Source organism: Magallana gigas, chromosome 2 (assembly GCF_963853765.1).
Source record: "Magallana gigas chromosome 2, xbMagGiga1.1, whole genome shotgun sequence".
In the NCBI taxonomy this organism is placed as follows: Eukaryota; Metazoa; Mollusca; class Bivalvia; order Ostreida; family Ostreidae; genus Magallana; species Magallana gigas.
In genome coordinates, this window is record NC_088854.1 from 7891207 (window position 1) to 7918695 (window position 27489).

At 37.6% G+C, this 27489-nt stretch overlaps 1 protein-coding gene across 1 annotated transcript; it reads right to left on the reverse strand.

The window, feature by feature from the left end:
- Positions 1–35: 35 nt before the first annotated feature.
- Positions 36–27457, reverse strand: LOC105323093 (E3 SUMO-protein ligase RanBP2). Its single transcript, XM_034444012.2, has 37 exons — positions 27278–27457; positions 26957–27024; positions 24335–24448; positions 24042–24085; positions 23806–23855; positions 23358–23417; positions 23117–23182; positions 22526–22690; positions 22168–22298; positions 21836–21965; positions 21389–21560; positions 20752–20973; positions 20327–20416; positions 20119–20207; positions 19590–19889; positions 19276–19388; positions 18237–18438; positions 17714–17845; positions 15073–15154; positions 14524–14741; positions 14272–14436; positions 13562–13946; positions 13118–13234; positions 10408–10593; positions 9711–10186; positions 8995–9568; positions 8427–8840; positions 5467–7224; positions 4993–5223; positions 4468–4617; positions 3823–3945; positions 3443–3618; positions 3225–3324; positions 2949–3103; positions 1734–1861; positions 1472–1601; positions 36–521 (listed from the first exon to the last, which is right to left on the reverse strand). Exons 1-37 carry the CDS (start codon positions 27377–27379, stop codon positions 420–422), a joined length of 7920 nt encoding a protein of 2639 aa, XP_034299903.2. The 5' UTR covers positions 27380–27457; the 3' UTR covers positions 36–419.
- Positions 27458–27489: the final 32 nt, after the last annotated feature.

Consider the following 27489-nt stretch of genomic DNA (forward strand, 5'->3'; position numbering starts at 1 on the left):
TACTCCAAAAACTCAACTGAATGAAAAAGAAGGCATTTGTTTTCCATTTTTAAATGTATTTCAACAATTGTTCAGCTTTACAAACATGATTCACAATGAGAAGAAGAGATACAGACAGGAGATGTAGAAAAACAATCAAAGATTGTATCAGTAAACAAGCAAATTTGTGATACATTTACTTATAATACAATTCTTACAATGTACATGTATTTAGACAAACAAGATGACTCTAGATTTAAAGGTAAACGCTGGATCAATCCTTTCTGATTCATGTATGAAGAGAAACGCATAAATTATAATCGTAGCACTGTTCATCTTGGCCACATTTTACACATGAAATTAATCTCTGATGTTTAGAAATAAAATCTATGAATGATTCGGATCTCCAGAGAAAAAATGGCACTACACTCGTATTATCATCAGTCATCGTTAGCTCCTCGCCCATGTACTTCTGGCACCAACAGTTCCCGGGGTTCCATGTCTCGCTCAGAGATTTCTGAGTCACGGGCCAAAGTGCGTCCCTGGGAAAAACAAGATTTCAATCATTTCCAAATTCCACTTTTTAATTAATTTAATTACTGATAGGGCCAAGAAAACTTGATCTTTAGTTTCTCTGGCCAAACATTTCAAAACGTAATGCAGCGGAGAAGTATTCTATTTTCAATTTTATTGCAAGATCTGAAAAGTAAAATAACTACAATTTCATTAAAAAAAAATCAGCTATTCTCATTTTAAATATAGAAATACAGTAAAACATGGTTATAACAAACACGCTTAAAATGAATTGACACTTGCAGCAAAGTGATTTTTATTCCACGTGACTCTATGACATGTTGTAAACTTGAGGCATAAAATCATAACAAATTACACTTACAATGAAGCAAATTTGCCTGTCCATGGCACTTCATTTTATAAGCGTGTTTCACCGTACACCAATACATTAGAATTTGACCAGATGCTGCAGTGTTATAAACAAAACTTACATTTTTTGGGCCAATAGCTATCATATGATATCTTATTTCCTATAAAGCTTGTAACACAGGATTTAATTGGCTAATAAACCAGTTGTTAAGCATCATACACTGTACTTGAGCCGAAGGTAAATATCATGACATCACAATGCATTAAAGGTGATGTCACAAAGCGTTAAATGCGTTAATGGTAATCTTGAAAGTGTAAAACACCCTTGATTGGACAAAGGAAAAAGATTTTAGTTTACATAGGAAATAAATTCATTATTCAGGTCCAATCAATGGTGTACGGGATTAACCCGTGCTTGTATTCCATAAACCATGAAGCCAAAGATTGAACCTGGATAACTAATAAAATACCTGGTTTATGGTTTATGTTTGGACAAACTTTATTTGTAGAAAGTACATGTATATAAACTGTCAGGTTGGCTAGACTTCACTATATGCTACATGTACATGATAACAAGGAACCTCTAGAAGCACAATAGTTGGAAGCTGACCTGTTGGAAACTTTTGTAGAATTCCTCCGCAGCAGGAACTGAGCTGAACACCGCTCTAAAGCCCCGCCTGATTGGTTCATCTGTGGCAAAGTCAATTGGGTGCCATTCACAGAAATGCTTGCTCTTGTCACTAAACAGACAACAGTTAGGTAATTTAAAATAATTATGCATTAGATGCGGATTTTAAGAATATAATTATCATTTATTTAAAACATAAAACGTAAAGACAACTTCAAATGTATTATCTAAAATAAAGACTTACAGGTTGATAATGGACTCCATGGCAATGAGATGATTACAGAGGTCCTCCTTTTTGTCCGTGGTGAACGTCACTTTGTTGGCATTAACGTCATCGTCATAAATCACCCTCAATACACCTGTCCCCTTGTTCTACGAATAAACACAGCAAACAGTTAAAAGATGTCTGCAAAATACTTTCCTTATGATATTAAGATGAAACTGTGTATAATCTGCCATCTTTAACCATGTATAATCTGCCATCTTTAACCATGTATAATCTGCCATCTTTAACCATGTATAATCTGCCATATTTAACCATGTATAATCTGCCATCTTTAACCATGTATAATCTGCCATCTTTAATTAACCATGTATAATCTGCCCTCTTTAACCATGTATAATCTGCCCTCTTTAACCATGTATAATCTGCCCTCTTTAATTAACCATGTATAATCTGCCCTCTTTAATTAACCATGTATAATCTGCCCTCTTTAACCATGTATAATCTGCCCTCTTTAACCATGTATAATCTGCCCTCTTTAATTAACCATGTATAATCTGCCCTCTTTAATTAACCATGTATAATCTGCCCTCTTTAATTAACCGTGTATAATCTGCCCTCTTTAACCATGTATAATCTGCCCTCTTTAACCATGTATAATCTGCCCTCTTTAATTAACCATGTATAATCTGCCATCTTTAATTAACCATGTATAATCTGCCCTCTTTAACCATGTATAATCTGCCCTCTTTAATTAATCATGTATAATCTGCCCTCTTTAATTAACCATGTATAATCTGCCATCTTTAATTAACCGTGTATAATCTGCCATCTTTAACCATGTATAATCTGCCATCTTTAACCATGTATAATCTGCCATCTTTAACCATGTATAATCTGCCCTCTTTAATTAACCGTGTATAATCTGCCATCTTTAACCATGTATAATCTGCCCTCTTTAACCATGTATAATCTGCCATCTTTAATTAACCGTGTATAATCTGCCATCTTTAACCATGTATAATCTGCCCTCTTTAATTAACCATGTATAATCTGCCCTCTTTAATTAACCATGTATAATCTGCCATCTTTAATTAACCGTGTATAATCTGCCATCTTTAACCATGTATAATCTGCCCTCTTTAATTAACCATGAATAATCTGCCATCTTTAACCATGTATAATCTGCCCTCTTTAATTAACCATGTATAATCTGCCATCTTTAGGGCTACTCACCTGCCACTGGTTCCCCTCCATCATCTGGAACGTCACTCGCTTCTCCAGCAGGATTTCCTCCACATCATCATACTCATCATCATCGTCTTCCTCCTCATCATCATCTTTATCATCACTGCCATGTTCTTCTTCTGGACTTTCCTGAGATGTGGTTCCTGTGTTTAAAGAAATACTCGGTGACAATACATGTACATCCAGCACAGTAAATTTAACTTGACCTCGGAGCCTGAATTCAGCCTGTCCTTGGTCAAACTTTACTTAAGACTCACTGCCTACCTGATTGCTGAGGCTCTGCTGACACTGTTGGTGGATTCTCAATCAAATTTTTCTGACATTCATCGATTTTATCCTTGAATTCTTTTGCTAGTTCAATACTCTAAAAAAATATATAACTGTAATAACTACACAAATCTAAATAACTCAGCATATTTTTTTGTAAGAAACAAATATCAAAATCAAAAAATTTCATTTGAAAATATTAGCTTTTATATTACCTTGAATTTTACAGCAAGTTGCTCTAATTTAGCTTCATTGTCACTGAAATCCTGACCCACCCAACACCAAGCTGTCTCTGAGGTCGACATTGGTTGGAATTTTAGATCAGGGGTTAACCACTGATTACAAGCAAGCTTATAGACCTGCTCTCTTCGCAGAAGCAGTCTGTATTGTCCTAAAATGAAGACAGAAGTATTAACAACATCCCTTTGTAATTGGTTATTAAAACTTGTAGATGGTGAATTATACATGTATACCAGGTAACTAACATGCAACATGTACATGCAAATAATAAAACATACTCTGTGTAACACACACTGATGATGTTTGGAATATACATTGTCCAGAAATTCTTATCTCTATCCCCATGTTTACTTACCAGTGCCGTTGTGTCTTAAAATTTTCATTTCTCCAATTCCCTTTTCTTTCCACTGATTTGTGTCCTTGTCATAACGGAACAGTTTTGCCCGATGGGAAAACAGCTTCTCAAAATCTTCTTCCCCTACAAAAACAGGCCAATTCTATCAACTGTCAAACCTTTACTGTTAAAGTTAAATCTAAAGCAACATAGCATGGTGTGGCACCATGCCCCCTTTTATTATTATCATTTACATGTACTGAGAAACACTACATGTAATAGGGATACTAACCACCTTGTGACTTCTACTTTTTATAACAGTACATCTCAACATGGCAATTTTAACCCATTATGATAGCATATATCACCAAATCATTGTGTCTGTCTCTGTAGTGCATTGGGTGTAGCTACAGACCCGCAAGTCCCAAGTTCAATTACTGCAAGGACTTTTGTTTCCATAATTGGCAGTAAAATTTTTAAAGTTGATTTTTTCAAAAAATTGATTTTTTTTGTCATTTTCAAGTCCAACACATGCAAGAAATCCATTTCTTTTAGTAATTTAGAAGTTTGGGCCAGGATTCATAACTTTTTCCAAAGGTGTGGAGGACCCTTAAATGCAACATCTAATTATCACAATGGACAGGTGAGGGTAGATCAAGAGATTACCTGTTTTGACCTCCACTAGGTCGGGGAGGGGAACCACTGGCTCAAAGTGAGGGTCGTCTCCCTGGGTCACCTCCTCCCCATCCTCCTGTCCCTCCTCCTGATTGAACAGCTTCTGACCGGCCCCAGACCAGCTGAATGGCTTACTGTCATCTGTCAAACCCAGAGAGTGCAAATCAACAGGTGATAATATTACACCATTAACTTCCCAAGCAGAAAAACATCAATTGCTAAAAACTACCCAGTCTGAAACGTTTGAAGAATTCTTTTTATTGTTTGCCAAAACAGTATTTATTAACTAGAATGAACTGAATCCATGATTTCTGATTTAAAAACTTTCAACTCTCACTAAGAGGAAGGTAAAAATAAAAAGCCTACAGGGATTTTGCACTGAATGTTAAAATTATTCATACAGGATTTTGCACTGAATGTTACAATTATTCATACAATCTGTTTTCTCTCTAACATAATTCACAAGGGTTCCTTCGAAGGGAACATGTATTACACTTGCATGTACATGTAACAAACCTTTCTTGAAAGCAGCAGGCTGAGTGTCTACATTGGCTGCTAGCCCAGAGAACGAGAAGGAGGAGCCTTCCCCACCCCCAAACAGTGGCTGACCAAACAACCCTGTGGTCTCCTTGGAATCCCCTCCCCCGGCTGCAAGGGAACTGAATAATCCACCAGGGGGAGCAGCTGAGGCACCAAAAAGTCCTCCAGAGGATGAAGAGTCAGTGTCTGACGTCTTGGAAACCACATCTTTATTTAAACATACAAGATGATAATTATAAGCTAAACATAATACATGTGCAGGATTTTATATAAAGCATTACCCAGGGTTTGACACTAACACTAGTTAGTAGCTAAGTAACAGAAAGGTGGTAAATTTTGTCTTGGACTGACAAAATATTGTTCATAAGTATCAGTTGTCAGGTATGGGATTTCAATTCTATGCTAAAAATCCTTTTATCTGAAATTCTAAATAATTATCTTTATTATTACCTTGACCTTTCTTTGGTGAAGGAGACTTGGTTTTTTGGGTGATCTTGGTGCCTTCCTTGTAATCCTCACATCCTATACACCCAGGACAAGGAGGGGCATTTTCATACAGGTAAAAGTGGTCAGGTAACTTGAATTTCCGAGCCATTTCAACCTGAGCTGGGGTAGCCATTTCTTTTTTGATATAAATCACATCGTCATCCTCACTCAACAAAGTCTGTAGGATTGCTGGTGGTCTGGAGGAAGTGCCCGAGGCTGCTGGAGAACTGGGCGTTCTCTCGGTGGACACCAATCCAGACAGCTTCTTTTTAGCATTGTCAAAGGCTTGTTTGAATTTATTCGCAATTTCTGGGGTTTTGAAACGGACAGAGAACTGCTCACACTTTGGCTCATCATCAGAGTGGTCCATGGCATACCAAGTCCAGGCTTTTCCATTAGAGTTTGGCATTGGCTTTAAGTCAAGTTTGTCTGTGATGTAATGATTGCAACAGATCTTCAGTATTTGTTCTCGCCTCATCAATACCCGGATTTTCTTTGAAGCTTTGTTTTCTAAAATCTTGATATCACCAAGACCTCTTTCCTTCCATTCCTTGTTGTGAAAGCGGAAAAGTTTCGCTCGATGCTCGAACAAAACATTCTCATCTTCTTCACCAGTGACCACATCCACTTTTTCTGGGAGCTGAATCACCGGTTCAAAGAATATATGATCATCCTCTCCTTCCTTGTTGATGTACATACCATCCTTGTCAATTTCAGGAGATTTTGGAACTGTTGATGTTGGCTTTGATGGAGAGAAAGTGAACTTAAATGGACTTTTGTCTTTCTTTTCTGCTGTTGCAGCAGATGAATCCAGTTCAAACTGGAATCCTGACTTTCCACTGCTGCTAGCTCCAAACACAGTGGGTTCTTTGCTGAACTGGAAACCTGCAGATTTGGGATCCTCTTGCTTGCCTTGGGATTCTGATGTTGCAACAGGTTTTGGGGTAACGGTGCTAGTACTGCTGGAATCAGGTTTCTGTTCAGGAGATTTGGATCCAAAAGTAAATGATTTCTGTCCAAAGGAAAAACTTGAACCAGTTCCAAATGCTGTTGATTTAGAGTTGTCTCCTTTGTTTTCTGTTTTATCACTATCGGTTGCTAGTGTCTCTGATTTTCCATCTTTAGTTGATGGAGTTCCAAATGAGAACCCAGAACTTTTCATTCCAGCAAAATTAAAACCACCAGCTTCAGTAGAACTAGTTACATTTGAAGTTGGTGTTTCTTTTTTGTCCTCTGTAGATGATGGACCTCCAAATGAAAAGCCTGTCTTAATTCCACCAAAGTTAAATCCACTAGACTCTGAAGAGCCGGTTGCCTTGGAAGCAGATGTACCAAATGGAAAGCCAACACTAGAGGAGACAGCTTGAGTGGATGTGGCTGATGTCACCTCAGGCTTTGCAGGAGTGACTTTGGAGGCAGAGGTGGATCCAGGAGGTGCCTCCACTTGTGTTGAGGTGGTGTCTGCTGATGCCGTTTTTACAGGTGAAGTACCAAATGTGAAGCCAGTGGATGATGTGCTACCTGTTGTTGAGGTTGGAGTTCCAAACACAAACCCAGCTCCTGCAGCATTTGTTGTGCTAGTTTTTGTTGTAGATGGGGATCCAAAAACAAAGCCTCCAGAGGAAGCTGTAGAACTGGCTGTTGTTGTGGTTCCAAACACAAAACCACCAGTAGCTGGTACATTGCTGGCTGCAACTCCTCCAAAAGTAAATCCTGATTTGCCTAAGATGATTATGAACATGCATTTCAGTAAAAATTTCTAATTTGCATACTTTGTTCTTCTATCAACTCTAAATTTTCAATGAGCAAAAACACATTAAATAGTGAAGCTTTACTCTTCAGTGTTACTTTTAAAATAGTTTATATCAATTTATCAAAATGAAGCTCTTATACATGTACTTGAACCTACATGTACCTTAGTCCTTTTGTAAATTTTGACATTCTCAATTGCTAAAACATTTTATTATCTAATCAAAGGGATTTTGTTGTTTTATTACAAATTAAATATTTGCATCTATTTTGAACTGCCGGTCAATAGACTGCGATCTATTAGGTCGCCAGTCAATAGACTGTGATCTATTGGACGGCAGGTCAATAGACTGTGATCTATTGGACCGGCAACTTATATCAGAATGCGTGTATGTTATAATGTTACATCCTTTCTCAGGGAATGTATATTCCTTTACATAGACGCTGTTTTTAGTACTTGGTGAAACCAAATTCAATGTTATCAAAATGGAGTATCAAATAATCATCAGTTTTAAAGCCTCATATAAGGTAAAAGACAATTTAAAATCTAATGGGTTGAAAACTCCCCCTTCTTTGTGTAAACTAATATTAAATTAAGATGTTGTAATGCATGCAACAGGTTTGGTGCATGTAAAAGATGAAAAAAAAATCTTAGTATATTGCATAATGGCACGAAAACCATCTGCAATATGCAAATTGTAAACCCAGAAAACTAAAAAAGGAATTAGGTAATAAAACAATTATTTAATGCTTGAACAGTCAATAGACCAGAATTTTTCCCTCGGTGCATGAAACAGCTCGTTATGTATTGGCTCGGCAGTTGGCCTCGGGCAATACATCATACTGAGCTGTTCCCTGCACCTCGGGAAAAATATTCTGGTCTATTGACTGCTCAAGCATTAAATAATTGTATATTGCTTGATTATTAAATGCATAGATTTTATTCTGAACCTCCCATTTTTTTCTTAAAATCATATATAATTCAAATTAGGTATGACTAGATGCATTTTTGAAATTAAAAGAACATAAAACTTAATCCAACACTTTTTAAACAGAGGAAATAAGTAAAGTTTGGATAAGAGCTTCAATGATTTGAAAGAGTTTAATAGACGTCTACAAAACACTTATTTAACTCCAGCTTAAACTGGTACTGATAGCTCACAAGCATGCATTACCTGTGGACTGAGATCCAAACTGAACTCCCCCTATGGATGTCTTCTTTTCCTCCTTCACATCCTCGGGCTTGACTCCAGGTTTCAGTGTGTTACATGCCACACATCGCAGCTTGTCGCCATCATTCTGGATGAGACAGCCATCACAGGACCATGAGCCTGCCTTGGGTTTGAACATTTCGGCCAGGCTGGGTTTCTGGGTTTTTGGAGTGTTCTTCTTGACCGCCTCCTTAACTACCTTGGGATCCACACCTGGCTTCCCAGTGCTGCATGCCACACATATCACTGCATCAGGAGTGTTTGGAATTGCACAAGTCTGACAAACCCAAGTGCCTTCCTTTGGTTTGAACATTTCCTTCAGGGACATCTGCTTTCCATCTCCTGGTTTTTCTTCAGTAGAACCGACTTGCTTTTGGGCTAAAATTTACAACACAATTTTTGAATCATAATGTACTTCAGTTGCAACTGGTGAAATGAGTTTACATGTAACAATTAACTACCAGTGTAAGTATGAATTTGATTTTTGGATATATTCTAGTTTCCTGTTTTATCTGTCAAAGGTCATAGTTACCTTGAGGTTTAGTCGTCCCTGTCTTCTCAGTTTCCTCCTCAGACTCACTCTGACACTTCTCAAACACCTCCTTGAACTTTTCAGCTAACTCTGTTGTCTTGAACCTGACAGCAAGCTTCTGAGCTTTAAGCTCTTCCTCGGAATAATCATTGGCCACCCAGCACCAGGTCTTGTCAGAGTTGGCCATTGTGGTCAGCTTCATGTCCTTGGAGATCTGATGATTGGCACACAGCTTCAGCACCTGGTCCCGCCTCATCATGATTCTGGACCTGTTTTGCGTACGATGCTTCAGGATTTTCATCTCCCCAATACCTCTTTCTTTCCACTGCTTGGTGTCGGCATCAAAGCGGAAGAGTTTGGCCCGCTGACAGAAGAGCACCTCCTCGTCCTCCTCTCCACTTTTGACCTCCACCAGATCAGGAAGGTCAATTACTGGTTTGAAGTCCACATTCGGTTCATACTCCTCCATGGTTGTGCTGTCGTTGCGTTTCCGTGGTGACTGGGAAGGAGTGGAATGGGATGAAGTGTCTGTTGGTTTCACAGGACTAGGAGTGGGAGTTGTTTGGCCTATCACCTACAATTCAAACAGTAAAATAATGGTGATGCCAGGTTTTCATAAACATATTCATATCTTGAAAGTAACTTTCAAAAAGATATTAAAAACATTTTCACCAAATTGACATTCTTTTACATGTATAATTAAAAGACTGTCTTACTGAAGTAGTTTTGTCAGATTTGGCAGCAAGTCCACCAAATGCGGGTACACTAGATGATCCAAATCCTGTAAAACTTGAAAATGGAGATGCACCACTGGCAGTTTCTGATGATGCTGTTGTTGTGGTGGCCCCAAACACTGGCTTGCTGAAGGAGAAGATAGACCCCCCTCCCATCTGATTAACAGCTGTGGTCACTGACAGAGAGGAGCCAGGCACTGGGGGCTTGGCTCCAAATCCAGTGAAAGCATTTGGAACAGAACTGCTCTGAGTTGCCTGAACACCGCTGGGACTCGCAGCGTTTCCACCCATCAACAACACAGAGCCAGTGCTGGCTGAGCTGGACACTGCAGACGAGGAGAAGGAGAACTTCCCCGGGTTGTAGAGATCTCCCTGTGCAGCTGTCTCACCAGAGAGGACCTTGTCTGGAGATTTGGAGGCGGCCATCAGACTGCCAAACAAGGGCAAGGATGTCCCAGCTGTGGACAGCAATTGAAAGAAAAAATAAAATAAAAATGTCTGTCATGAAAATCAGAAACAGCTACATGTATCTCCTGTTATTAACAAGGGTCTAAAACACATCCATAATTTACTGATATTGTTTTAAGAAATGCTTGTTCAAAAATGTAACTCAAGCTTTTAATATATAAACAGTGTTTTGTTACATCAAAACACAAATGGTATTTCTAAGACAATTTACCTGTTCCACCAGTTGAAGGTAAGCCAGCTGAGATACTTGGAGTGGGTTGGCCAGCCAGGGAGGAGAATGCTGGGGTCACAGAGGGGGAGACAGATTTTGCAAGAGCCTGGGCAATTACTGATGCTGAGGGTGGGGCCTCTGGCTTTGGAGAGGAGAAAAATCCAGGGCCAGGCATTGGTTTTTGTTCTGCAATATTCAAAATATACACATTGTACATATAAATATACATAAAAGACTATATTTCATTAACGTAGTTAACATTTAAATTTCACTCCTTTTCTTTTTTTCCTTTTCAAAGAAACAGGTTATCATAATTAAAGGAGAATTTTTATACGGTAAAATTGTGAAATGCATTGATTTAGTATACTTGTTTAAAAAATTTATTTTTTCAGTTCATGTCAATATTAACCAAAAACTGGAGTCCTGCTCTCATAAGACTGTGATTACATACCCTGGGCAGTGGTGAAGTAAGACTGTGATTACATACCCTGGGCAGTGGTGAAGTAAGACTGTTATTACATACCCTGGGCAGTGATGGAGTAAGACTGTGATTACATACTCTGGGCAGTGGTGAAGTAAGACTGTGATTACATACCCTGGGCAGTGGTGAAGTAAGACTGTGATTACATACCCTGGGCAGTGGTGAAGTAAGACTGTGATTACATACCCTGGGCAGTGGTGAAGTAAGACCCTGGGCAGTGGTGAAGTAAGACTGTGATTACATACCCTGGGCAGTTGTGAAGTAAGACTGTGATTACATACCCTGGGCAGTGATGAAGTAAGACTGTGATTACATACTCTGGGCAGTGGTGAAGTAAGACTGATTACATACCCTGGGCAGTGATGAAGTAAGACTGTGATTACATACCCTGGGCAGTGATGAAGTAAGACTGTGATTACATACCCTGGGCAGTGGTGAAGTATGACTGTGATTACATACCCTGGGCAGTGGTGAAGTAAGACTGTGATTATATACCCTGGGCAGTGGTGAAGTAAGACTGTGATTACATACCCTGGGCAGTGGTGAAGTAAGACTGTGATTACATACCCATGGCAGTGGTGAAGTAAGACTGTGATTACATACCCTGGGCAGTGGTGAAGTCAGACTGTGATTACATACCCTGGGCAGTGGTGAAGTAAGACTGTGTTTACATACCCTGGGCAGTGGTGAAGTAAGACTGTGATTACATACCCTGGGCAGTGGTGAAGTAAGACTGTGATTACATACCCTGGGCAGTGGTGAAGTAAGACCCTGGGCAGTGGTGAAGTAAGACTGTGATTACATACCCTGGGCAGTTGTGAAGTATGACTGTGATTACATACCCTGGGCAGTGATGAAGTAAGACTGTGATTACATACTCTGGGCAGTGGTGAAGTAAGACTGTGATTACATACCCTGGGCAGTGGTGAAGTCAGACTGTGATTACATACCCTGGGCAGTGGTGAAATAAGACTGTGATTACATACCCTAGGCAGTGTTGAAGTAAGACTGTGATTACATACCCTGGGCAGTGGTGAAGTAAGACTGTGATTACATACCCTGGGCAGTGGTGAAGTAAGACTGTGATAACATACTCTGGGCAATGGTGAAGTAAGACTGTGATTACATACCCTGAGCAGTGGTGAAGTCAGACTGTGATTACATACCCTGGGCAGTGGTGAAGTAAGACTGTGATTACATACCCTGGGCAGTGGTGAAGTCAGACTGTGATTACATACCCTGGGCAGTGGTGAAGTAAGACTGTGTTTACATACCCTGGGCAGTGGTGAAGTAAGACTGTGATTACATACCCTGGGCAGTGGTGAAGTCAGACTGTGATTACATACCCTGGGCAGTGGTGAAGTAAGACTGTGTTTACATACCCTGGGCAGTGGTGAAGTAAGACTGTGATTACATACCCTGGGCAGTGGTGAAGTAAGACTGTGATTACATACCCTGGGCAGTGGTGAAGTAAGACCCTGGGCAGTGGTGAAGTAAAGCTGTGATTACATACCCTGGGCAGTTGTGAAGTAAGACTGTGATTACATACCCATGGCAGTGATGAAGTAAGACTGTGATTACATACTCTGGGCAGTGGTGAAGTAAGACTGATTACATAGCCTGGGCAGTGATGAAGTAAGACTGTGATTACATACCCTGGGCAGTGGTGAAGTCAGACTGTGATTACATACCCTGGGCAGTGGTGAAGTAAGACTGTGATTACATACCCTGGGCAGTGGTGAAGTAAGACTGTGATTATATACTCTGGGCAGTGGTGAAGTAAGACTGTGATTACATACCCTGGGCAGTGGTGAAGTAAGACTGTGATTACATACCCTGGGCAGTGGTGAAGTAAGACTGTGATTACATACCCTGGGCAGTGGTGAAGTCAGACTGTGATAACATACCCTGGGCAGTGATGAAGTAAGACTGATTACATACTCTTGGCAGTGGTGAAGTAAGACTGTGATTACATACCCTGGGCAGTGATGAAGTCAGACTGTGATTACATACCCTGGGCAGTGGTGAAGTCAGACTGTGATTACATACTCTGGGCAGTGGTGAAGTAAGACTGTGATTACATACCCTGGGCAGTGGTGAAGTCAGACTGTGATTACATACCCTGGGCAGTGGTGAAGTCAGACTGTGATTACATACCCTGGGCAGTGGTGAAGTAAGACTGTGATTACATACCCTGGGCAGTGATGAAGTAAGACTGTGATTACATACCCTGGGCAGTGGTGAAGTACTGGATGGACTGTCCGCTCAATGTGTTCGCTAGGTAGCCGGACTGCGGCATTCCATTGGCTGCTGTTGGCTGCGGGGTGTATGTAATGGTTGACTTTCCTGAAATTAAAAAAAAACATCATGCATCACAAATGTTGTACTAAAGTACTGGATTCATATTATTAGCACCAAGATGCAAGTACATGTACCAAGTTCAAAGGCTATATATTGTTTGTCATGTACATGTATGTAATACAAAATCAACATACTAAATGCTGTATAAATTGTAGATAAAATCTAGAGGTACATGTACATACATCAAATCAAATAAAACTTAAAATTAAAAGTATTATCACTCAACTGTGAATTTCTAATGCCTGATGTACACAATTTCAGTTCCTTTGCTTTTCAAATGATTTTTTAATTATTCTAAGTATATGTATGTACCTTCAACTCCAGCCTTGTTGGCAAAAGGCCATTCTTGGACTAGCTGCTGTTGAGGGTTGGCACACATTGGAGGCAGAGGCTGTGACCCGTCATCTATATACAGGTCTTCCCCAAACTGGTGAAGGTCCTCCTCAAACTCCGGCCTTAGCTGACCGGCCCTCCCAAACTGACGCCGATTGGACATGGGCCCACCTCCAGGTATAGGAGAGACTGGCTGGGAGTAGCTGTAACTGGAGGGTACCCAGGAGGCAGCAGGGTAGGAGTACTGGGAGGGTAGGGGAGGGATCTGGGAGGAGTAAGGAATCGGGGGAGGGGGTGGAGGTATGATGGGGGGTATGTAAGGTTGTGGGTGGTGTGGCTGGGTACTGCATATCAGGATATGGTCCTACAATACACAACATTTGAATGTTATACTGCATGTACAGAAAGGATCATGCTACAAAAAGAACCATGAAATATGATTTAACTATATAAAAGGAGATTTCAGTCTGAAAGTTGATTGTGCTTTAAAGCTCTTCTAGATCACAGAAAATTTTTATTTTTTGTTTTAAAGTAGCAAAATATGAAATTGCTTACATTTTAATGGCACATTCTTAAATGAAATCTGCAGGAAATCTTGAGCTCTTACATACAATATACAGTACCATTGATATAGAATGTTACTAATTTTGTCAAAGGCGCAATATGACAAATATCATAATGGTATTTACCATCATCCTCTTCTCCAGCTCTCTGAAATGGCTCTGTTCCTGCCTGAGTTCTTTCAGCTGTTCCTTGAGTTCACTCATCAACTCGAGCGTGGTCTGCTGCTTGGACTCCAAGGCCCAGAGTCGCGCCTCTAATCTCTCGGGGCTCGCCCTGCTCTTACCTCTCTGCTGTAACCAGTGCACACAAAAAATCAGAATCTTACTAGCTTCAGGCTAAAACAGAAATAGCTGAATTAATAGTGTAGCTGTTTTTACCTCACTGAAACTGAAATGGACGTTTGCTGGGGATCTCATTTTGACGGCCGGCGTGCTGCTACTGGAGGGGAGAACAGACAGAGAGGACTCCTCGTGGACAGAGTTCTCGCCAACATCCTCGCTGGCCCGGGGGGTGCTGTAACTGGGCGTGTCCTCATCATCATACCCCGACACATCATCCTTGGCATCTTCATACCGTGACACACTGTCCACCACAGCTGAGGGATACAAGTGTTGTGTTTATACAGTTCAGGGATCTTAACAACTTACATGTGTAAACAGGCCTACAGTCTATAATGTACAATGTATCTGCTGGATTGATACTCATTTGTTGCATCATTTGTAAGTTAATTTTTAAATTGTATTTGAAATATCTTTCAATGAAAGAAAATTTTGTATTCTGTTTTAAGTAAGTTTTTATATCAACTTTCAATCAACTTAGGACTTTATGTAAATGTACTTGTTTGCAAATTCTTTTTTTTTTTCATTGCAATTCCATATTTTTGAATTGCCCTGGTATTCAAGTGTCCAACTACTTTTATAACTTACAAATTCCAAGTGATGCCCGACGAAGGTTTTCTATCTCGCAAACACACTCATCAATATCATTAGGGATAATTCGATGAAGCTCCTACAAAAAGATTCAAAACTATTACCATGTATGACTTGTGCATAGCATAAATGTGTAAATAAATAATTTTTTATAGTATGTGGAGGGTTTTTTCTATTGCTGATTTTCTATTGCTGATATTTATGATTTCAACCATGCTTCTGAAATTACAAATACTTGAACCAAAACTTTAAATGATACAGGGAACTACATGTATACACAACAAAGAACTGTTATTTAAGGTCTTCTGTTTCCAACGGAAGACCTTATAGTGATTGTAATGTTTTTTATTATTTTTTTTTTTTCATTTTTTTTGTCCACAAGATTTCTCAGAGATGGCTGGACAGATTTTTGTGAAATTTTCTGGAATGAAAGATAATGACAATATCTCGAGGCGTTTTTTTCATTTTGTTAAAAATCATTTTCGGTTGTCCGTTTCCTGTCCCGCGTTGAAAAAGCTTGTCACCTCGAGATCTCAGAATCGGTAAAGACTTGAGCATCCACACTTTGTGGGATGATAAACCTATAGCTGTAGATGTGTTTAAACTATTTTGTTTTGTTCGTCGTAACTTCCGGTCGTCACCGGAAGCACTTCAAAAATAATAACTTTTACGCATTAAATTCCTTTTCCATAGAAAAAATATATAAGTATAAATCTATACATAAGTTATGTATGCGATGTTATATCAACAACAAAATTCTACTTCCGGTGAGATATCTCAAATATCTCAGGTAGCATTTTTGAAACACATTTTGTACCGACGAGATATCAGAGACTATAAGTGATCAAAGCACAAGACTTTTACGGATGATAGACATTTGATTGAGGATGTGTTTAACCGGTTTCATTTTGTATTCCGTCACTCCTGGTCCACACAGGAAGAGTTTAAACAAATGGAGCTGTTTATCAGTTGAACTTTTTGTCTTTGATATCTGTAGTGTGCTCAATGAACAATAAAATACAAAGGGCAAGTATACAAAAAATATTTATCAAAATTTACATTAAGCACTTCCATTTGATCATTTCCTGTCCCGAGACAAAAAACCTTATTTCGATGAGATCTCAAAAACGGTAACGACTTGAACAATAAAACTTTGTGGGATGATAGACCTATGTATGTACATGTGTTTACACTATTTTGTTTTGTTCGGCGTAACTTCCGGTCATCACCGGAAGCACTTCAAAAATAACTACTTTTACGCATTAAATTCTTTTGCCATAGAATAGATATATAAGTATAAATCTAAACATAGGTTATCAATGCAATGTTATATCAACAACAAAAATTCTACTTCCAGTGAGATATCTCAAATATCTCAGGTAGCTTTTTTGAAACACATTTTGTACAAACAAGTTCTCAGAAACTATAAGTGATCAAAGCACAAAACGTTCATGGATGATAGACATTTCATTGAAAATATGTTTAACAGGTTTCATTTTGTCTTCTGTCACTTCCGGTCTACACAAGAAGAGTTCAAACAAATCGAACTTTTTATCAGTTTAACTGTTTTCCTTTGATATTTGTAGTGAGCTCCATGAAAAATAATGTACAAAAGGCAAGTATACAAAAAATATTTAATACAATTTACATTGAGAAGTTCCGTTTGTCCGTTTCCTGTCCCGAGACAAAAAACCTTATTTCGACGAGATCTCATAAATGGTGTCGACTTGAACAATCAAACTTTGTGGGATGATAGACCTATATATGTACATGTTTTTAAACTATTTTATTTTGTTCGGCGTAACTTCCGGTCGTCACAGGAAGCACTACAAAAATTATGTTTTTTCTTTATTTATTTCTTTTACATGGAATGAATATATCAGTATACAATCTTAGATGTGTCATCTTTATAATGTTAAATTTTCAAATAACTGTTACTTCCGGTGAGATATCTCAAATATCTCTATGTAGCTTTCCATTTTACAAATTTGATGCCCGCAAGATTTTTGTCACTGTAAGTGACTGAGACACAAAGCTTTCATGAATGATAGATATTTGATTGATGATATGTTTAGCGGGTTTTATTTTGTCAACTGTCACTTCCGGTTTTCACCGGAAGGATTCAAATAAATCATATTTTAAACAAGTTTAACTGAATTTCTTGGGTGTTTCATCTAGCCTGATAAACAGTGATGTACGCTAAGCAAATGTACGAAAAATACCAGCTTTTCTTATTAATCACTTCCGTTCGTCCGTTTCCCGTCTCCAGACAAAAACTATTGTTTCAAAGAGATTTCAGACTTGGCAGAAACGTTAACAACCAAACTTTGAGGAAAGATTGACTAATGATTGTGCAAATGTTTAACCTGTTTTGTTTAGTTCGGCATTACTTCCGGTCGTCACAGAGTGTACTTCAAAAATTGATTTCTTTTTCAATCTCGTTGTTTTACATGGAAGTAACGTTTGGATATATCATTCACAATAATTATCATATCAACTATTTTCTCTATGTAAGAGAAGCAATGTCTATGGTTAAATTGATTCATGTATATCAAAACGGAAGACCTTTTTGTTGCTTTTGCAACAAGAGTCTAGTTTTTTAAACAATACTAAAGACAATAGCACACCATGTACATACATGATTTTTCTCTCCTTGGATTTTGTCCATTGTCTGATAGAGGGCATCTAAAGACTGCTCTACAAGAGCTAGTTTCTGATTGGTTGATTCATCATCAGAGGTTGTGGTCTCATCAGCCATTTTCCTATATATCTACAATTATCAAACAGTCTTTACATAAGTAAGATAATAAACACACAAAAATATCCTAAATTTTAAGCAAATCATTAAAACAAATGATATACATATACATGTATGTACACTTTAATATATGTGTATACCTACACGTAATATCATGACTGTTAATTATATTTGTAATATCATTATCTACCTGAATACCTGCAATAATGAAGTACTTTTGAAATACACATTAATACACATTCATATTATTTTGTACATAGAACCAAATAATAAGTTTTTGGAATGTGAAGATCATGGCTTATCAAGCTCATTGTGAAACCATATATGTACATCTTTATGTACATATAACAAATTGGATTGCAAATGCTCAATAGCCTACAAAAAGGAGAGATCCAACACCGACCTGAGACAGATTGTATGATGCCCAAGGAAGTTTTAACCTCAGAAACTGTTCCCTAGCCTCTTCCAAGCGCCCCTCTCGCATTGCAACGGTTGCCAAGGAGAACTTGGACTGCTCAATCAAGTACTTGATCTGATTGTCATCCAAACTCATGGGGCGGTCATCAATAAATAACCTGTCTTTGGGCAAGGCTATGTTCATCTTCCTGTTGATGGAGAGAAAAACAAGTCATATTCCAACTTAACTAACAGGTTTGTTAAAGTAAGCTAGTGTAAAGTGCATGTTATGCAAAGTACATGTAAGACAATTTTCATAAATATTTAAAAGACATTGAAAAATGAAAATATCTAAAGAAAATTTATCACATAATCAGTCCTTTAATGTAACAAAAATCCTATTTTAATCATGAAAATAAGAATCAAGAAGTTATGTATACAGTGTATTGACGGGTACAAACACATCTCTTACCTTACAGTATATTGACGGGTACAAACACATCATCTCTTACCTTACAGTATATTGACGGGTACAAACACATCATCTCTTACCTTACAGTATATTGACGGGTACAAACACATCATCTCTTACCTTACAGTATATTGACGGGTACAAACACATCATCTCTTACCTTACAGTATATTGACGGGAACAAACACATCATCTCTTACCTTACAGTATATTGACGGGTACAAACACATCATCTCTTACCGTTCCAACAAACACATCATCTCTTACCTTACAGTATATTGATGGGAACAAACACATCATCTCTTACCTTACAGTATATTGACGGGTACAAACACATCATCTCTTACCGTTCCAACAAACACATCATCTCTTACCTTACAGTATATTGACGGGTACAAACACATCATCTCTTACCTTACAGTATATTGACGGGAACAAACACATCATCTCTTACCTTACAGTATATTGACGGGTACAAACACATCATCTCTTACCTTACAGTATATTGACGGGTACAAACACATCATCTCTTACCTTACAGTATATTGACTGGTACAAACACATCATCTCTTACCGTTCCAATCGGGATAACAGCATCATGGCTTCCTCCCAATAGTGAGCAGCGCGCCTCTCCAAAGCATGAAGTCGGTCTCCATCCTCAAGCTCCACCGCTTTCAACTCCTTGACCTGTGTAACAAGCAAAGAAAAGAGGGTAACTTCACGTGTACAAGAACTGTACATCAATACAATCATGCCCTTCTGTACACATGTACAACAGAGTGCAAGAACTACATTGACGAGTGTTTTTAATTGTATTGTTTGACAATAAGATGAGTAGTATTTTGCATGCATGGACCTACACTCCTATAGACTGACACCCTTACTTACCCTTTCATCAAAGGTCTTGGCCAGGTGTATGATGAGAGCCACTGAAACCCCATGGACGCCCCCCAGCCTGATGGTCTCCAGACCTTTCTGTATGACCAGTCGTAGCTTAGGAATCTGGTCTCGTGAAATGTTGTGACAGAATTTATACATTGCGTCCCACCATTCACTCTGAGGCTCCGTACAAAGAAGTGGACTGAAGCATGCTGGGAGGAGACGGGGCTGGTACTGGTCAAACCGGGTCATCTTGCAGCGCTCCTCATGGGCTGATGCTGCACATTTTACAGTGGCAAAAAAGAAAGCCTGGAAAGATAAATTTGTACTGCTATGTGACTACTATACACACAGGTGTGATAATGTGTATAAACTTTTAAAAATTTAAAAGGTAACTTTTGACTACATACATGTACATTATCTTAAGTTTTTAGACACACATGTAAAAAAAAAAAATCTGTTCAAATTACATATAAATATTCAGCAGCAATATTCAATTTAAAAATTGAATTTGTTAATTTGAACTTATTTTCTTTACCATGATATCCAGTTGACTCAAGGACTCGGGGGCGACAAAACTCAAGTCCAGGGTGGAGAACGGAATTTTGTCAGGAATACACAGAGGGTCTACACGAAAATGTCCAACATAGAAATCATGTAATACTTAAAAACCTGTCCATGTACATTGCAATTATTAATTGGAAAAACGTTAAACTTAATATCATTATATCTAAAACAAAACTTACAGGATTTCTGGGTCTCTTCCTGTGGAGTGTATCTGTTCAATGCAATCCACACCAGTTCTTTCAAATTGCCTTCATGGAGACTGAACACTCCTACAAAATAAGACTGAATTAATATCTACTGGTATACCTAGCCACTAGAATGGACATTTTGCGGGATAGTTTTGATCATTTTCAGATAAAAAAAGATCAACCAAAGTGTAGTTAAGTCTGTGACTGCAGAGTGATTTAATCTGAATGTATAAAGATCCTTTTAAAAAAGTTTTTTTTTCATTATAAACCAGTTTTCTCTTTTTGAAGCTAAAATGAATAAATGCTGTTAATTCCCACCTTTACCATATCATGGCTTCTGCCAATAAAAAGAACAGCAACCATGAAAACAAAATAATCTCAAAAGTAGTTCATTATCAGTTCATTGACCCTAGTACCTGCATCATATGCCTCCAGAGACTTCTTTGAGGGGGCCACCATTGCCGTGGCTATAAATAAATCCTTCATGACCAGGAAGGAGGAGGTGGCTTTGTTCCTCATCTCCCTCAGGGTGAACATTAGTTCATACAGTCGGTCCACCGCCTTACCGGTCTGTAGCTGACGGTACTCCCTCATCCTGGAGACGTTCCCTCTCTCTGTCAGGGGGATCAGTAAATATCCTGTGATGGGGAGAAGTAACATGTTAAATCAATGACGCATAAGCAAAAAAGAACAGAGAGGGTTATCATGAATAAACAAGAATCTAATTATTAAAGAAAGCATCAGATTCCTTTTCTCTGTAAGCAACTACTTTTAAAAAAAATTGACATACAATGTATTGTATATACATACTTTCAGTGCATGGAAAATTGGGCCTTAAATATTTTTCAAGTGTATGTTTTACTTCCCATAAAATTTACATGAAATTAATCCAATAAAAATTGAGTGAAAATTACACCCAATGTTCTCAATACAAAATTCTCTAATTGTACATGTATTGCAAATAAATACATGTATTCATTTTCTCTCTCTCTCTGCATCTATCATCTTTGATTAATTCTTTAAAGGGAATTTTAATGGTCTTGAATTACCTACCCCCTTGACTAAGTCTGTAACAGCTGAGATTTTTGAGTCGGTTAATCATCTTTCTCTGGTCCTCACTCATAGTTTTGTACCAGGATTTTCTGGTTTCTAATAGGGGAATGTTGGAACTGACCATGAAACACACAGCAGCAAAGGAGCTGGCATCCCGCCAGGAAATCTGTCTCTGAAAACAATAAGGAATTCATTTGGTCTAAAATCATCTTCTAAATTACCGGTAATAAATTTCAACAAAGTGTGTAGCTCTTTGCATACAATTTGAGATACAGAGGTAAAAAAGATAATGCTTGAAACTTCCACCTCACATTTATACCTAGAGTATTCGAGATAATTCATTACACATATATCAATGCTTAATTTATTAAAGTTCAACTATCACTGTGCATAGTTATGCAACAGAATTAAAGCTTCAAGTCCCTGTCTGAGAGTAAGGAGTGTTACCTTTTCTGCTCGCTTGTACAACATCAAACCAAACAGAAAGTAGAGCTGTCCCTGAGCCTCTCTACAGAAGGCCTGCCACTCCGGTTTCGTAGAAGACAAATGGCTGGCACTGAACAGGTTCTGATCCAGTCTAAAGAAAAGTTAAGCAATGTACGAATACTTTAGCATTGTAAGAGGTAAATACATGTAGTTTGTGTTTTACTTATAAAAGGTTAACTGCTGCAAATATATCTTTCTGGGGAAAAAATGCAGGTACAGTTTATTGAAAATCTGGTCTAACTTCATTAGAAAATTAGATGATTCTACATTAAAAATTGCCAAAAAAAACTTACTGATGAAGAAGTGAAACACAGGTCATAAGGTCGTTCCCTGTAAGGTGACAGTAAAGTAGACCAATCAGAACCATCAGTTTTTGGGTTTGGAATCGTGGGTCTAATGACACTTGTTCTTTCTTTTCATATGCCTTAATAAACAGAACAATACGTGAAGAAAATAAATTGGTTTCAAATAATAAAGGCAAGACCCTAGACCAAACTGTACAAACATATAAAAGAAAAATTTATCTGTGGGTTACATAATGCCTTTAAGAATTCCGATATCGATGAATTACAAGCTTTTACATGGACACTATGAGAACGCTCTCCCTTATGACACAATGTAAGAGACCTAAATGTAGATGACCAGCCTTACCTCAAACACTTGGAGGACCCTCTCCAGCCACGCCTGCTGCCCCAGGAACTTAGTGAACTTGGCTGGGTCGGTGCAGTACCTGTACGCCTCCCTCAGGGTCTTCTCTGACTGCAGGTACACCTCCAGCAGCTTGCTGTGCAGTGTAACATCGTCCTGGTTCTTGTTCTGTGGATCAGAGAACTGCTGGTTAGTTACAGGGATATAGGTGTGCTTTACTTTACCCGCATGGTCTATCGCTAGTATGTAAACATACAACTCCAGCATAATACAGATTCATGAAAAGATACTTTTGACTTGGCACTCTGTACTTCTAGCATCCACTGTAAAAAAAATTTTAACCACCAAGACTGCTAAAGTGGGAATGCTTTGTGTAATAAAAATTCACACTAACTTGATCCAAATTTTAAGTATCAAAAACAAAAGTGTTACAGTTTATTAACTTTATACAGTTATAATAGATCTATATTCCAATAATACTGTAGCTCCTTAAAAATACCATTAAAATGTAGCAGTCTGAGAATATCAATAAGTCACAATAACTGATGCTTTTACTTGCAGTAGTTAAACATATAAAGCCTTAGAAATACTCACAATTTCCATCAGGTAGAAATTTTCCATATCCTTTGCATCACCTCCTCCTCTGGAAATAACTCTTTCCTACGGAAACAATAAATCATTGGTACTTATTTTTGTAAAGATTTAGTCCCAGGTTACTTTTTATTAACCTACAGGTAATGTATCAATATTCTTTCATCACAGATCTTACACACTGATGATCTACAAGTGTTGGACTGTTTTTATTTTTAAAAATACATGTAGATCTTCTCTGTACCTTTAGTTTGAAGATCTCTGGGTGGCCGGGATAGAACTTTTCTCCTCTTCTAAACCAGTACTAAGTGAAGTATTGTACATAAAGTTTAAAATATCATTAGAGTTATAATTATTAAATGGGTCCCTAACACATTAAATAACTTAGAATGTATTAAGCAAATTAAATCTTGACATACATATATTTATCATGAAGCTACTACCGGTAAATGTAAATGTAATTGGAAAATATTCACATGCACTGTATTACAGAAAGCATGACTAGAGCAAACTTGGAGTATGAAGGTAAACAAAGTACAAAACCCTACTTCTGAATGTAATTATTCTGAGGAATTATTTTTCAAATAGTTTTCACAAATATCTGTAAATTAATTTGTCAGTATTTGAGCCAATGACCACTTCTGATAAGATGACACTAGTCTACAGACACATGAACATAAAAATAATCATACATTTAAGACTTGAGGATCAGCATCCTTCATCCGATTGTACAGCTCACAAACTAAAGGGGAAAAATATCAATTAGTCATCAAGGTATTCACAGAGACGATACAGTAACTGTACTTGTCTACTAATTTATTACATATTTTGTCAGTACCCTGTTCTAATCTTAACTTTATGCACATGAATTCCTTGTGAAAGGAAGTAAAATAAAAGTGATTCTGCTTTTTAAAAAAAACTGCCTTACTTTTCAAAATTAAGTTTTTTTGCTTGCTATCCAACTCCAATGATCTGCAGGAAAAAAAAGTTTATATTAGATAGATAGATCTATAGATAGGTGTTTGCTTTATTATGAGGCTGTTAGAACACTTACCGTCTGAGAACTTGTATACGTTTCAGTCAAAAAAGCAAAAGTTGAACCACCATTACCGGTAGATAAATCTTGAGTAATTGTTACATGTACATGTAACATGAAGGACTGGACTATGTTATTGTTTAAAGCTTCCTGGGCCCTATATCTTACATTAGGGTAAGATCTACCTTTTATAGGCCTCAATGGCTTCTACTGGATGATGACATGCCTCCTCAATTTGTCCCAACAGCTTGTGAGTCTGGGAAATTCGAGGTCTAATGGCCATGTGTTCCTCCACATATCTAAAATGTTTTGCAATAAATTGAAAATTAAATAAGAGGTTAGGTAAATATTAACTACAAATCATGATCACCAACTGTATTAATATTTGTTATACTTTCATGTTGAATACTGAAATCTGATTGGTTTAGATGCAGTTCATAATCCTTTCTATTACCCTCAGCGTTAGCAACGCACTTAGCAACGGGTAACACTACAAATTGTTACATGCGCGAAAATTATGCGCGTACGGTTCGCCGTAGAATTCACGTTATTCCTATGTAAAAGCAGTTAAGTTTTCTTTAAAATTAAAGACATTCAGTATAACAAAATTAATAGTTCCTGTTTGGTAGGATAACAGTTGAAATTGATACCCCTCGAAAACCATTGTCAACCTCCACTTCGCGTCGGTTGACAATGGTTTTCTCGGGGTGTCAATTTCAACTGTTACCCTACTAAACAGGCACTATTTATATAATGGTACTCCTTTACTCATTGGGTCTGGTGAGGATGTGGTGTCTTCCTACTTACCAAACACTTTGATAAAATACAGGTAGATCTGTGTTGGCTAAGTGGGAATGGGGTGCAGGTAACATTAGAACAATATCTTAACATGAAATATTGTAAAAGACCAAATGTCTTTAAGTACTCTGAACTTGTGTCAAATCATAAGAAAATTATGAGCATTTACTATCTGATTCAAATATTTTCGATGCTGTCTGATCACTGTTTTCCTGATCTGATTCTATATACCAAAGTGTTATATATATATATTTTAATTGTATTATCATTTTCCTGCTTGGTAATGTACAGATGTATGTATACTCCTGGCATTTTTATCAAATTATTCTTCTAATTAAACCTAGTCCTATTTTCAAGTAATTGATAATAAATACATTTTACAGTAAAAACATGCTATAGTCTGTTGATCACTCGGATGTAAAATTCAAAATGTTGGCCAAGAAGGAATCGAGAAAGTTGGCCAAGATGATGTTTATAAAGACCTAAATAAATCTTGGGCAACTGAATAGACAAAAACCATACTTATAAGTGTTGAAAGCATTATTTGGTATCAAATATATTCTCAGTATGTTTTATGAAATTTGGTAAAAGTGAAAAACTAGCGTATATTTCATGCCAATTGTAAGTTTTACATAGTAGATACATGTTCATGCATACTTGCCAACTGACCCGATTTCGTCGGGTCACACCCGATTTTTCAACCCTTCACCCGATTATTTTTTATGACCCGGCGGGTCATGCTTTTCACCCGATTTTTGTCCAACAACCCGAAAATCTCCCATTTTCCGGATTTGGTTTGTAAATTACGTTGCGCGTTTGACTTCCAGTTATGAACCCAAGATGAGCTTGGATTTACGTAACGTGTAAACAATGCCGATGGCTATAACAGACACATTAAGTGTAATTGTTATCGTGAGTTGTTTTGACTAAGCGAAGGTTTAAATCATTAAGTATGATGGCTTCCAATAAGAAAAGGTCTTCATCGGGGCCAGCGGAATCAAAACCAACAAAAAGAAAACGATATTTTTGTACCTATCAACATATCTGGGAAAATGAATTCCCATAGGTAAAACAAAGTAATAGAGTACACAACGAGGCTTTTGTGTTCTATGTAACGCACATTTGAATATTGGATTTTGTGCCCAAAATGATCTGACTAAACATTCAAAAACGGTAAGTCATGTATAGAATGCTTTTTAATACACAAAAGTCTTCAAAGTCACTCACAACTTTCATGCCATCATTTACAGAGTTCAAAAGCAAGGTTAATGTAGCAGAAACTCTTTTTGCCTTTTTTTTTTAGCTGAACACAACCTTCCATTTTCTGTGTCAGATCACTTTACAAAATTCAAAATCAGCAACTGTTAGTTAAAATGCTTCTTTGCAATAAAGTATTACACATAAGTTTTAACACATATTTCTATTGTATATATATACCTATGAAATGCATGGTAAATATGTCGTGAATGTCGTTACGCGCTATGACCAGATTTTTTACTTTCCAAATCTGGTCATGACCAGATTTTCACATGTTGGAGGTTGGCAAGTATGTTCATGGCCTGCCTTCCCAAAATGTTCCCATAAAGCTACAGTTCTTCAATTAGCTTTGAACAAATTCTTGTCAAGTTCAGTTTCTTGATATTGCGATGAAACGGGAATAGGTCTTATGATCCGGTCCTATGATATCGCTATAGTTAAATCATTTTTTTGAAAAATCTATAAATACGGAAATATTTCCAGAAACTAATGTTATTGCGAGTTTCCTCTATTATATTCCTCAGTGATGTTCAGCGTGCCTCTGTATACTAAGACTAAAAATATCCTGACATGCTACTATTACGTAAACAGAAATACCGCAATACTATATAACCCGCAATATGATAGGAAACAAGTATAAATTAGAAAGAATAATCTTCCTGTGACCAGGCTACGCTCAGGTCCAGCATATCAAAACAATATGAAAATGTCTTAATTTTAGTCTTTAAATTGATTCCAGCATCATTTGTTACCTTTTCGCTTTATCATATTCCTTGACTTCATAATACAATAGTCCAATCTGATATCCTCTTGCTGCTTTCTTTCAAAAAAAAAAACCCAAACATATGATATAAATATTGACTTTGAGAGAGGAGGACAGTAATGCCTTTCAATTTCTCCAAAAGTAACATATGATTATGAATAAATGAACAAAGATCCAATACTGGCAATCGACACGATTATTAGTGTTGAGATAATCAAGAAACATTAAAAACAAGTAGAACACAAATTCATTACAAAATCAGGCGCAATATTTTGACATCCCCCCTTTTTCTAAAACTTTCTGTGACTACCTCAGATTCTTGAATTCGGTCAACAAATCGGTCAACATCTTCCTTTGAACGACCAACTCCTCGTTTTGGTGTTGAACGGTTTGGTGTTGAAAACAACGACATTTTAATTTTCGCTTTCACTTCAATTTTTCGCGAAATGGGTCTTCAATCCATGCCGGTAAAGTTTAATCCAATCAGATTCTCCGTAAGAAAAATCAAAAATAGATATTCGG